Source organism: Oncorhynchus keta, chromosome 23 (genome assembly GCF_023373465.1).
Source record: "Oncorhynchus keta strain PuntledgeMale-10-30-2019 chromosome 23, Oket_V2, whole genome shotgun sequence".
In the NCBI taxonomy this organism is placed as follows: domain Eukaryota; kingdom Metazoa; phylum Chordata; class Actinopteri; order Salmoniformes; family Salmonidae; genus Oncorhynchus; species Oncorhynchus keta.
In genome coordinates this window covers 8,633,398-8,646,468 of record NC_068443.1, presented here as the reverse complement: position 1 = coordinate 8,646,468, position 13,071 = coordinate 8,633,398, and the positions used below count along the sequence as shown (strand labels likewise).

General features: G+C 47.8%; 1 protein-coding gene across 1 annotated transcript in view; it reads left to right on the top strand.

Annotated features, from left to right (window-relative positions):
• The window catches only part of LOC127911135 (zinc finger protein basonuclin-2-like), a 28,048-nt gene extending 18,967 nt beyond the window's left edge, over positions 1 to 9,081 (top strand). The window contains exons 4-8 of the mRNA XM_052477397.1: positions 16 to 81; positions 7,093 to 7,326; positions 7,402 to 7,866; positions 8,110 to 8,274; positions 8,572 to 9,081. Of these exons, the coding sequence (XP_052333357.1) occupies positions 16 to 81; positions 7,093 to 7,326; positions 7,402 to 7,866; positions 8,110 to 8,274; positions 8,572 to 9,081 (1,440 nt within the window). The remainder of the gene's footprint in view (positions 1 to 15; positions 82 to 7,092; positions 7,327 to 7,401; positions 7,867 to 8,109; positions 8,275 to 8,571) is intronic.
• Positions 9,082 to 13,071: the final 3,990 nt, after the last annotated feature.

The window sequence follows — 13,071 nt, the reverse complement described above, 5'->3', positions numbered from 1 at the left end:
ATTTATGTGTTGCAGGTTCTATACATTCTAAACAGTCTGGGGTGGACCCTTCAAGATTACTGTAGAGGATACATACTACAGGTAGGGGGATAGAGGATACATACTACAGGTAGGGGGATAGAGGATACATACTACAGGTAGGGGGGATAGAGGATACATACTACAGGTAGGGGGGATAGAGGATACATACTACAGGTAGGGGGGATAGAGGATACATACTACAGGTAGGGGGGATAGAGGATACATACTACAGGTAGGGGGTAGAGGATACATACTACAGGTAGGGGGATAGAGGATAGAGGATACATACTACAGGTAGGGGGATAGAGGATAGAGGATACATACTACAGGTAGGGGGATAGAGGATACATACTACAGGTAGGGGGATAGAGGATACATACTACAGGTAGGGGGATAGAGGATACATACTACAGGTAGGGGGATAGAGGATACATACTACAGGTAGGGGGGTAGAGGATAGAGGATACATACTACAGGTAGGGGGATAGAGGATAGAGGATACATACTACAGGTAGGGGGATAGAGGATACATACTACAGGTAGGGGGATAGAGGATACATACTACAGGTAGGGGGATAGAGGATAGAGGATACATACTACAGGTAGGGGGATAGAGGATAGAGGATACATACTACAGGTAGGGGGATAGAGGATACATACTACAGGTAGGGGGATAGAGGATACATACTACAGGTAGGGGGATAGAGGATAGAGGATACATACTACAGGTAGGGGGATAGAGGATACATACTACAGGTAGGGGGATAGAGGATAGAGGATACATACTACAGGTAGGGGGATAGAGGATAGAGGATACATACTACAGGTAGGGGGATAGAGGATACATACTACAGGTAGGGGGATAGAGGATACATACTACAGGTAGGGGGTAGAGGATACATACTACAGGTAGGAGGATAGAGGATACATACTACAGGTAGGGGGACAGAGGATAGAGGATACATACTACAGGTAGGGGGGATAGAGGATAGAGGATACATACTACAGGTAGGGGGATAGAGGATAGAGGATACATACTACAGGTAGGGGGATAGAGGATACATACTACAGGTAGGGGGGATAGAGGATACATACTACAGGTAGGGGATAGAGGATACATACTACAGGTAGGGGGATAGAGGATAGAGGATACATACTACAGGTAGGGGGATAGAGGATACATACTACAGGTAGGGGGGTAGAGGATAGAGGATACATACTACAGGTAGGGGGATAGAGGATACATACTACAGGTAGGGGGATAGAGGATACATACTACAGGTAGGGGGATAGAGGATAGAGGATACATACTACAGGTAGGGGGATAGAGGATACATACTACAGGTAGGGGGATAGAGGATAGAGGATACATACTACAGGTAGGGGGATAGAGGATACATACTACAGGTAGGGGGATAGAGGATAGAGGATACATACTACAGGTAGGGGGATAGAGGATACATACTACAGGTAGGGGGATAGAGGATACATACTACAGGTAGGGGGATAGAGGATACATACTACAGGTAGGGGGATAGAGGATAGAGGATACATACTACAGGTAGGGGGATAGAGGATACATACTACAGGTAGGGGGATAGAGGATACATACTACAGGTAGGGGGATAGAGGATACATACTACAGGTAGGGGGGATAGAGGATACATACTACAGGTAGGGGATAGAGGATACATACTACAGGTAGGGGGATAGAGGATAGAGGATACATACTACAGGTAGGGGGTAGAGGATACATACTACAGGTAGGGGGTAGAGGATACATACTACAGGTAGGGGGTAGAGGATACATACTACAGGTAGGGGGATAGAGGATACATACTACAGGTAGGGGGATAGAGGATAGAGGATACATACTACAGGTAGGGGGATAGAGGATACATACTACAGGTAGGGGGATAGAGGATACATACTACAGGTAGGGGATAGAGGATACATACTACAGGTAGGGGATAGAGGATACATACTACAGGTAGGGGGTAGAGGATAGAGGATACATACTACAGGTAGGGGATAGAGGATAGAGGATACATACTACAGGTAGGGGGATAGAGGATACATACTACAGGTAGGGGGATAGAGGATACATACTACAGGTAGGGGGATAGAGGATAGAGGATACATACTACAGGTAGGGGGATAGAGGATACATACTACAGGTAGGGGGATAGAGGATACATACTACAGGTAGGGGGGTAGAGGATAGAGGATACATACTACAGGTAGGGGGATAGAGGATAGAGGATACATACTACAGGTAGGGGGATAGAGGATACATACTACAGGTAGGGGATAGAGGATAGAGGATACATACTACAGGTAGGGGGATAGAGGATAGAGGATACATACTACAGGTAGGGGATAGAGGATAGAGGATACATACTACAGGTAGGGGGATAGAGGATACATACTAGAGGTAGGGGGATAGAGGATACATACTACAGGTAGGGGGATAGAGGATACATACTACAGGTAGGGGGATAGAGGATACATACTACAGGTAGGGGGATAGAGGATACATACTACAGGTAGGGGGATAGAGGATACATACTACAGGTAGGGGGATAGAGGATACATACTACAGGTAGGGGGATAGAGGATACATACTACAGGTAGGGGGATAGAGGATACATACTACAGGTAGGGGATAGAGGATACATACTACAGGTAGGGGGTAGAGGATACATACTACAGGTAGGGGGATAGAGGATAGAGGATACATACTACAGGTAGGGGGACAGAGGATAGAGGATACATACTACAGGTAGGGGGATAGAGGATACATACTACAGGTAGGGGGATAGAGGATACATACTACAGGTAGGGGGATAGAGGATACATACTACAGGTAGGGGGATAGAGGATAGAGGATACATACTACAGGTAGGGGGATAGAGGATACATACTACAGGTAGGGGGATAGAGGATACATACTACAGGTAGGGGGATAGAGGATACATACTACAGGTAGGGGGGATAGAGGATACATACTACAGGTAGGGGGGATAGAGGATAGAGGATACATACTACAGGTAGGGGGATAGAGGATACATACTACAGGTAGGGGGGATAGAGGATACATACTACAGGTAGGGGATAGAGGATACATACTACAGGTAGGGGGATAGAGGATAGAGGATACATACTACAGGTAGGGGGATAGAGGATACATACTACAGGTAGGGGTATAGAGGATACATACTACAGGTAGGGGGATAGAGGATACATACTACAGGTAGGGGGAGGATACATACTACAGGTAGGGGGACAGAGGATACATACTACAGGTAGGGGGACAGAGGATACATACTACAGGTAGGGGGATAGAGGATACATACTACAGGTAGGGGGATAGAGGATACATACTACAGGTAGGGGGGATAGAGGATACATACTACAGGTAGGGGGGATAGAGGATAGAGGATACATACTACAGGTAGGGGGATAGAGGATAAGAGGATACATACTACAGGTAGGGGGATAGAGGATACATACTACAGGTAGGGGATAGAGGATACATACTACAGGTAGGGGGGATAGAGGATACATACTACAGGTAGGGGGGTAGAGGATACATACTACAGGTAGGGGGATAGAGGATACATACTACAGGTAGGGGGTAGAGGATACATACTACAGGTAGGGGTGATAGAGGATACATACTACAGGTAGGGGGATAGAGGATACATACTACAGGTAGGGGGATAGAGGATACATACTACAGGTAGGGGGATAGAGGATAGAGGATACATACTACAGGTAGGGGGATAGAGGATAGAGGATACATACTACAGGTAGGGGGATAGAGGATAGAGGATACATACTACAGGTAGGGGGATAGAGGATACATACTACAGGTAGGGGGATAGAGGATACATACTACAGGTAGGGGGATAGAGGATACATACTACAGGTAGGGGGATAGAGGATACATACTACAGGTAGGGGGGATAGAGGATACATACTACAGGTAGGGGGGATAGAGGATACATACTACAGGTAGGGGGATAGAGGATACATACTACAGGTAGGGGATAGAGGATACATACTACAGGTAGGGGGATAGAGGATAGAGGATACATACTACAGGTAGGGGGATAGAGGATACATACTACAGGTAGGGGTATAGAGGATACATACTACAGGTAGGGGATAGAGGATACATACTACAGGTAGGGGGGTAGAGGATACATACTACAGGTAGGGGGACAGAGGATACATACTACAGGTAGGGGGACAGAGGATACATACTACAGGTAGGGGGATAGAGGATACATACTACAGGTAGGGGGATAGAGGATACATACTGCAGGTAGGGGGATAGAGGATAGAGGATACATACTACAGGTAGGGGGTAGAGGATAGAGGATACATACTACAGGTAGGGGTAGAGGATACATACTACAGGTAGGGGGTAGAGGATACATACTACAGGTAGGGGGATAGAGGATACATACTACAGGTAGGGGGATAGAGGATAGAGGATACATACTACAGGTAGGGGGATAGAGGATAGAGGATACATACTACAGGTAGGGGGATAGAGGATACATACTACAGGTAGGGGGGATAGAGGATACATACTACAGGTAGGGGGATAGAGGATACATACTACAGGTAGGGGGATAGAGGATACATACTACAGGTAGGGGGATAGAGGATACATACTACAGGTAGGGGGATAGAGGATACATACTACAGGTAGGGGGATAGAGGATACATACTACAGGTAGGGGGGTAGAGGATACATACTACAGGTAGGGGGATAGAGGATACATACTACAGGTAGGGGGGTAGAGGATACATACTACAGGTAGGGGGATAGAGGATAGAGGATACATACTACAGGTAGGGGGATAGAGGATAGAGGATACATACTACAGGTAGGGGGAGTAGAGGATACATACTACAGGTAGGGGGATAGAGGATACATACTACAGGTAGGGGATAGAGGATACATACTACAGGTAGGGGGATAGAGGATAGAGGATACATACTACATGTAGGGGGATAGAGGATAGAGGGTACATACTACAGGTAGGGGGATAGAGGATACATACTACAGGTAGGGGGATAGAGGATACATACTACAGGTAGGGGGATAGAGGATAGAGGATACATACTACAGGTAGGGGGATAGAGGATACATACTACAGGTAGGGGGATAGAGGATACATACTACAGGTAGGGGGATAGAGGATAGAGGATACATACTACAGGTAGGGGATAGAGGATAGAGGATACATACTACAGGTAGGGGGATAGAGGATACATACTACAGGTAGGGGGATAGAGGATACATACTACAGGTAGGGGGATAGAGGATACATACTACAGGTAGGGGGATAGAGGATACATACTACAGGTAGGGGGATAGAGGATAGAGGATACATACTACAGGTAGGGGGATAGAGGATACATACTACAGGTAGGGGGATAGAGGATACATACTACAGGTAGGGGGATAGAGGATAGAGGATACATACTACAGGTAGGGGGATAGAGGATAGAGGATACATACTACAGGTAGGGGGGATAGAGGATACATACTACAGGTAGGGGGATAGAGGATACATACTACAGGTAGGGGTAGAGGATACATACTACAGGTAGGGGGATAGAGGATACATACTACAGGTAGGGGGGTAGAGGATACATACTACAGGTAGGGGGATAGAGGATACATACTACAGGTAGGGGGTAGAGGATACATACTACAGGTAGGGGATAGAGGATACGTACTACAGGTAGGGGGGTAGAGGATACATACTACAGGTAGGGGATAGAGGATACGTACTACAGGTAGGGGGTAGAGGATACATACTACAGGTAGGGGTAGAGGATAGAGGATACATACTACAGGTAGGGGGATAGAGGATAGAGGATACATACTACAGGTAGGGGGATAGAGGATACATACTACAGGTAGGGGGTAGAGGATACGTACTACAGGTAGGGGGGTAGAGGATACATACTACAGGTAGGGGATAGAGGATACGTACTACAGGTAGGGGGTAGAGGATACATACTACAGGTAGGGGGTAGAGGATACATACTACAGGTAGGGGGATAGAGGATAGAGGATACATACTACAGGTAGGGGGACAGAGGATAGAGGATACATACTACAGGTAGGGGGATAGAGGATACATACTACAGGTAGGGGGATAGAGGATACATACTACAGGTAGGACGATAGAGGATACATACTACAGGTAGGGGGATAGAGGATACATACTACAGGTAGGGGGTAGAGGATAGAGGATACATACTACAGGTAGGGGGATAGAGGATAGAGGATACATACTACAGGTAGGTGGGATAGAGGATAGAGGATACATACTACAGGTAGGGGGATAGAGGATAGAGGATACATACTACAGGTAGGGGGATAGAGGATACATACTACAGGTAGGGGGATAGAGGATACATACTACAGGTAGGGGGGATAGAGGATAGAGGATACATACTACAGGTAGGGGGATAGAGGATACATACTACAGGTAGGGGGGATAGAGGATAGAGGATACATACTACAGGTAGGGGGGATAGAGGATAGAGGATACATACTACAGGTAGGGAGGATAGAGGATACATACTACAGGTAGGGAGGATAGAGGATACATACTACTCTGTAGTGAATCCTCTAGCATGGCGGTGCCATAGACCGCTGCACCACGCAGGATAAATATATCACAAATATATATCACAAATATATCACACAAGTTCCAAAAGAATAGATACATTTCAGATATTGCTGCTGAGATGGCACACTGTGGTATTTCACCCAGGAGATATGGGAGTTTATCAAAATTGGGTTTGTTTTCAAATTCTTTGTGGGTCTGTGTAATCTGAGGGAAATATGTGTCTCTCATATGGTCATACATTGGGCAGGAGGTTAGGAAGTGCAGCTCAGTTTCCACCTCATTTTGTGGGCAGTGAGCACATTGCCTGTCTGCTCTAGAGAACCAGATCTGCCTATAGTGGCATTTCTCAATAGCAAGGCTATGCTCACAGAGTCTGTACTGTCCCCCCTCCTCTCTCCTCCTCTAGAACTCTTCCGGCAGCGTATTGGAGCGTTGGACAGTGGTCTGTCATAAGGAAGAGATTGTGACTCTACAACAGTTCCTGAGGTTCGGAGAAACGCGGACAATCGTAGAGCTCATGACCTTTCAGGACTCGCTGGGAAATGACCTCTCTGGTCCCTCCTCCTCCCGGACGGTCTCCAACATCCAAGCGTTCATTGAGAGCAGCAGGCAGAGCGGCCATTTTGAGATGGGCAGTCCTGTGAGTGTTCACCATTTTGAGAAGGGCAGTCCTGTGAGTGTTCACCATTTTGAGAAGGGCCACCACTTTGAGAAGGGCATTCCGGCGACTGGGCACCATTTTGAGAAGGGCAGTCCTGCCAATCTCCACCATTTTGATAACTTTCCTGCCAGTCTCTCTATGCTCCTCCCATTCCAGTTCCATAGCCCCTCCCCCTTACAGGGTTTGGCCCCTCCCACCAGGCTGGGTGGACTACGGAGGCCCGGGAGGGTCAAACGGAGTGAAGGACCACAGCACCAGTCAGAAAGCAGCGTGTCTGAGTCTGGGTCCCTGTCTGTGTTTCCATACGGTAACCTGGTGAGTCCGGTACCGGCTGCCGTTAACGGTCTAGGAGGAGAAATAGGAAACGGAACTGGGACCAAGACGATGGAACCTAAACCTGAACACAACGAGTCACCGAAGAGGTCGTCGTCAGGGCAGCCACACCGTGACCACGACCAGCAGCAGCCGGCCGGTAACCATGACGATCAACGCCTCCCCCGTCGTCGACTCAGTTATCAAGTAACCAACCCTGAGCTACAGAAGAAAAACTTTGGGCTGTCCAACAACGACAGCAACAACACCTCCTCCCTCTCTTCCTCCTCCTCCCTCTCTTCCTCCTCTCCATCCTCCTCCTCCTCTCTTTCTAAGCTGGCCCAGAGCCTGTTCCGTGTAGTGTCCCGCCCCTCCTCATCCTCCTCCCTCCGTAACGACAGGCTCTTCCCTGATGTGTCCTCTCCCCCCTGCTCCCCCTCCCCCCCTAAGGGCTGGCTCTTCCCTGACGTGTCCTCTCCCCCCTGCTCCTCCTCCCTCCCTAAGGGCTGGCTCTTCCCAGAGGTCTCGCCCTCCCTCCGTAAGGGCAGGGTTTGCTGTGGTGCCTGCGACAAGAGCTTCTATGACAAAGGAACCTTGAAGATCCACTACAACGCGGTACACCTGAAGATTAAGCACAGGTGCACTGTGGACGGGTGTGATATGGTGTTTAGCTCACTGAGGAGCCGCAACAGACACAGCGCTAACCCCAATCCCAGATTACACATGGATACACTTAGACACGCACCAACACCACACAGGGACAGGGAGACCGCAAACACACACACACGACACACACACACCTGGAGTCAACACACACACACCTGGAGTCAACACACACACACCTACGACAAACTTCCTAAACAACAGAGGTCCCACAACACAGCCACAGCCGTACCCCTAAACCACCCCCAGCATCCACAGCAGCAACGACAACACACCCCTCTGACTCACCTTTCAAACCCCACCCCAGCCCCCCAACCAGAGCCAGACAAACCCTACAGGCCAGACCCCCACAGGGGGCCCATCTTCCCCAGGACAGGGTATCCCTCAGTGGGCATCACTGCTCCTCTGTCCTCCTTCCAGACCCAGCTATTGGTTTCTTCTCTGGGAGAAGTCCAACCACTGTCTCAGTTCTACCGTGCTACACGACAGACCTCCCCTCTTCCCTCCTCCTCATCTCTGTTGGACCAATTGGCTTCTTCCTCCGGGTCAGTGGAAGGGGCCAAGGCTCTCGGGTCATGCAATCAAGGAGGTTGGTGTACTTCCGCTAATCCCGCCCCCAAGAAGAAACCCCGGAAGTCTAGCATGCCTCTTAAGATGGAGAAGAAAGTAACTGTCTCAACGGAGGAGTGCAGACGACAGGGGGAGGAAGAGGAGAGAGAGGAAGAGGAGGGAGAAGGTAATAGGACAGAGGCTGTTTAAACAGGTCGCTAGGCAACGAGGGACTCCAACTTCACAAACTGTTCTGGAACAGAGACGCAATAAGGGAGGAAGACGGAGTGGAGGATGAGAGACAGAACATGAGAGAATGAGGAGGAGGAGGATGGATGAGAGACAGAACATGAGAGAGGACAGGAGGAGGAGGAGGAGGAGGAGGAGGAGGATTGATGGATGAGAGATAGAACATGAGAGGAGGAGCAGGAGGATGGATGAGAGACAGAACATGAGAGAGGACAGGAGGAGGAGGAGGAGGAGGATTGATGGATGAGAGATAGAACATGAGAGGAGGAGCAGGAGGATGGATGAGAGACAGAACATGAGAGGAGGAGCAGGATGGATGAGAGACAGAACATGAGGAGGAGGAGGAGGGGACTGATCCCTCCTTCACTTGTTTAATGATCACATGTTCACTTGAAGACAGTCAGTTCTATACAGTGTCCCAAATGGTACCCTATTCCCTATATAGTGGTACTACTATAGACCAGAGCCCTATTCCCTATATAGTGGTACTACTATAGACCAGAGCCCTATTCCCTATATAGTGGTACTACTATAGACCAGAGCCCTATTCCCTATATAGTGGTACTACTATAGACCAGAGCCCTATTCCCTATATAGTGGTACTACTATAGACCAGAGCCCTATTCCCTATATGTGGTACTACTATAGACCAGAGCCCTATTCCCTATATAGTGCTCTACTATAGACCAGAGCCCTATTCCCTATATAGTGGTACTATGATAGACCAGAGCCCTATTCCCTATATAGTGGTACTACTATAGACCAGAGCCCTATTCCCTATATAGTGGTACTACTATAGACCAGAGCCCTATTCCCTATATAGTGGTACTACTATAGACCAGAGCCCTATTCCCTATATAGTGGTACTACTATAGACCAGAGCCCTATTCCCTATATAGTGGTACTATGATAGACCAGAGCCCTATTCCCTATATAGTGGTACTACTATGGACCAAAGCCCTATACCATATATAGTGGTACTACTATATACCAGAGCCCTATTCCCTATATAGTGGTACTACTATAGACCAGAGCCCTATTCCCTATATAGTGGTACTACTATAGACCAGAGCCCTATTCCCTATATAGTGGTACTACTATAGACCAGAGCCCTATTCCCTATATAGTGGTACTACTATAGACCAGAGCCCTATTCCCTATATAGTGGTACTACTATAGACCAGAGCCCTATTCCCTATATAGTGGTACTACTACTCTGATCTGGAGGAGTCACTAAACAGAGAACATCCCTGGTCATCCCTACTGCCTCTGATCTGGAGGAGTCACTAAACAGAGAACATCCCTGGTCATCCCTACTGCCTCTGATCTGGAGGAGTCACTAAACAGAGAACATCCCTGGTCATCCCTACTGCCTATGATCTGGAGGACTCACTAAACACAAATGCTTCCTTTGTAAATGATGTCTGAGTGTTGGAGTGTGCCCCTGGCTATATGTAAATAATGTCTGAGTGTTGGAGTGTTCCCCTGGCTATCTGTAAATGATGTCTGAGTGTTGGAGTGTCCCCTGGCTATCTGTAAATGATGTTGGAGTGTCCCCTGGCTATCTGTAAATGATGTCTGAGTGTTGGAGTGTTCCCCTGGCTATCTGTAAATGATGTCTGATTGTTGGACCTGGCTATCTGTAATGATGTCTGAGTGTTGGAGTGTTCCCCTGGCTATCTGTAAATGATGTCTGAGTGTTAGTGTGTGCCCCTGGCTATCTGTAAATAATGTCTGAGTGTTGGAGTGTTCCCCTGGCTATCTGTAAATGATGTCTGAGTTTTGGAGTGTGCCCCTGGCTATCTGTAAATAATGTCTGAGTGTTGGAGTGTTCCCCTGGCTATCTGTAAATGATGTCTGAGTGTTGGAGTGTCCCCTGGCTATCTGTAAATGATGTCTGAGTGTTGGAGTGTTCCCTGGCTATCTGTAATGATGTCTGAGTGTTGGAGTGTTCCCCTGGCTATCTGTAATGATGTCTGAGTGTTGGAGTGTTCCCCTGGCTATCTGTAATGATGTCTGAGTGTTGGAGTGTTCCCTGGCTATCTGTAATGATGTCTGAGTGTTGGAGTGTTCCCCTGGCTATCTATAAATGATGTCTGAGTGTTGGAGTGTTCCCTGGCTATCTGTAATGACGTCTGAGTGTTGGAGTGTTCCCTGGCTATCTGTAATGATGTCTGAGTGTTGGAGTGTTCCCTGGCTATCTGTAATGATGTTGGAGTGTTCCCTGGCTATCTGTAATGATGTCTGAGTGATGGAGTGTTCCCTGGCTATCTGTAATGATGTCTGAGTGTTGGAGTGTTCCCCTGGCTATCTGTAATGATGTCTGAGTGATGGAGTGTTCCCTGGCTATCTGTAATGATGTCTGAGTGTTGGAGTGTTCCCCTGGCTATCTGTAATGATGTCTGAGTGTTGGAGTGTTCCCCTGGCTATCTGTAATGATGTCTGAGTGTTGGAGTGTTCCCCTGGCTATCTGTAATGATGTCTGAGTGTTGGAGTGTTCCCCTGGCTATCTGTAATGATGTCTGAGTGTTGGAGTGTTCCCCTGGCTATCTGTAATGATGTCTGAGTGTTGGAGTGTCCCTGGCTATCTGTAATGATGTCTGAGTGATGGAGTGTTCCCCTGGCTATCTGTAATGATGTCTGAGTGTTGGAGTGTTCCCCTGGCTATCTGTAATGATGTCTGAGTGTTGGAGTGTGCCCCTGGCTATCTGTAATGATGTCTGAGTGATGGAGTTTTCCCTGGCTATCTGTAATGATGTCTGAGTGTTCCCCTAGCTATCTGTAATGATGTCTGAGTGTTGGAGTGTGCCCCTGGCTATCTGTAATGATGTCTGAGTGTTGGAGTGTGCCCCTGGCTATCTGTAATGATGTCTGAGTGTTGGAGTGTTCCCCTGGCTATCTGTAATGATGTCTGAGTGTTGGAGTGTGCCCCTGGCTATCTGTAATGATGTCTGAGTGTTGGAGTGTTCCCCTGGCTATCTGTAATGATGTCTGTGTGTTGGAGTGTGCCCCTGGCTATCTGTAATGATGTCTGAGTGTTGGAGTGTTCCCCTGGCTATCTGTAATGATGTCTGAGTGATGGAGTGTTCCCCTGGCTATCTGTAATGATGTCTGAGTGTTGGAGTGTTCCCCTGGCTATCTGTAATGATGTCTGAGTGTTGGAGTGTTCCCCTGGCTATCTATAAATGATGTCTGAGTGTTGGAGTGTTCCCCTGGCTATCTGTAATGATGTCTGAGTGTTGGAGTGTGCCCCTGGCTATCTGTAATGATGTCTGAGTGTTGGAGTGTTCCCCTGGTTATCTGTAATGATGTCTGTGTGTTGGAGTGTTCCCCTGGCTATCTGGAATGATGTCTGAGTGTTGGAGTGTTCCCCTGGCTATCTGTAATGATGTCTGAGTGATGGAGTGTTCCCCTGGCTATCTGTAATGATATCTGAGTGTTGGAGTGTTCCCCTGGCTATCTGTAATGATGTCTGAGTGTTGGAGTGTCCCCTGGCTATCTATAAATGATGTCTGAGTGTTGGAGTGTTCCCCTGGCTATCTGTAATGATGTCTGAGTGTTGGAGTGTTCCCCTGGCTATCTGTAAATGATGTCTGATTGTTGGACCTGGCTATCTGTAATGATGTCTGAGTGTTGGAGTGTTCCCCTGGCTATCTGTAATGATGTTTGAGTGTTATTGTGTACCCCTTGCTATCTGTACATGATGTCTGAGTGTTGGAGTGTTCCCCTGGCTATCTGTAAATGATGTCTGAGTGTTGGAGTGTGCCCCTGGCTATCTGTAAATAATGTCTGAGTGTTGGAGTGTTCCCCTGGCTATCTGTAAATGATGTCTGAGTGTTGGAGTGTCCCCTGGCTATCTGTAAATGATGTCTGAGTGTTGGAGTGTTCCCCTGGCTATCTGTAAATGATGTCTGATTGTTGGAGTGTGCCCCTGGCTATCAGTAAATGATG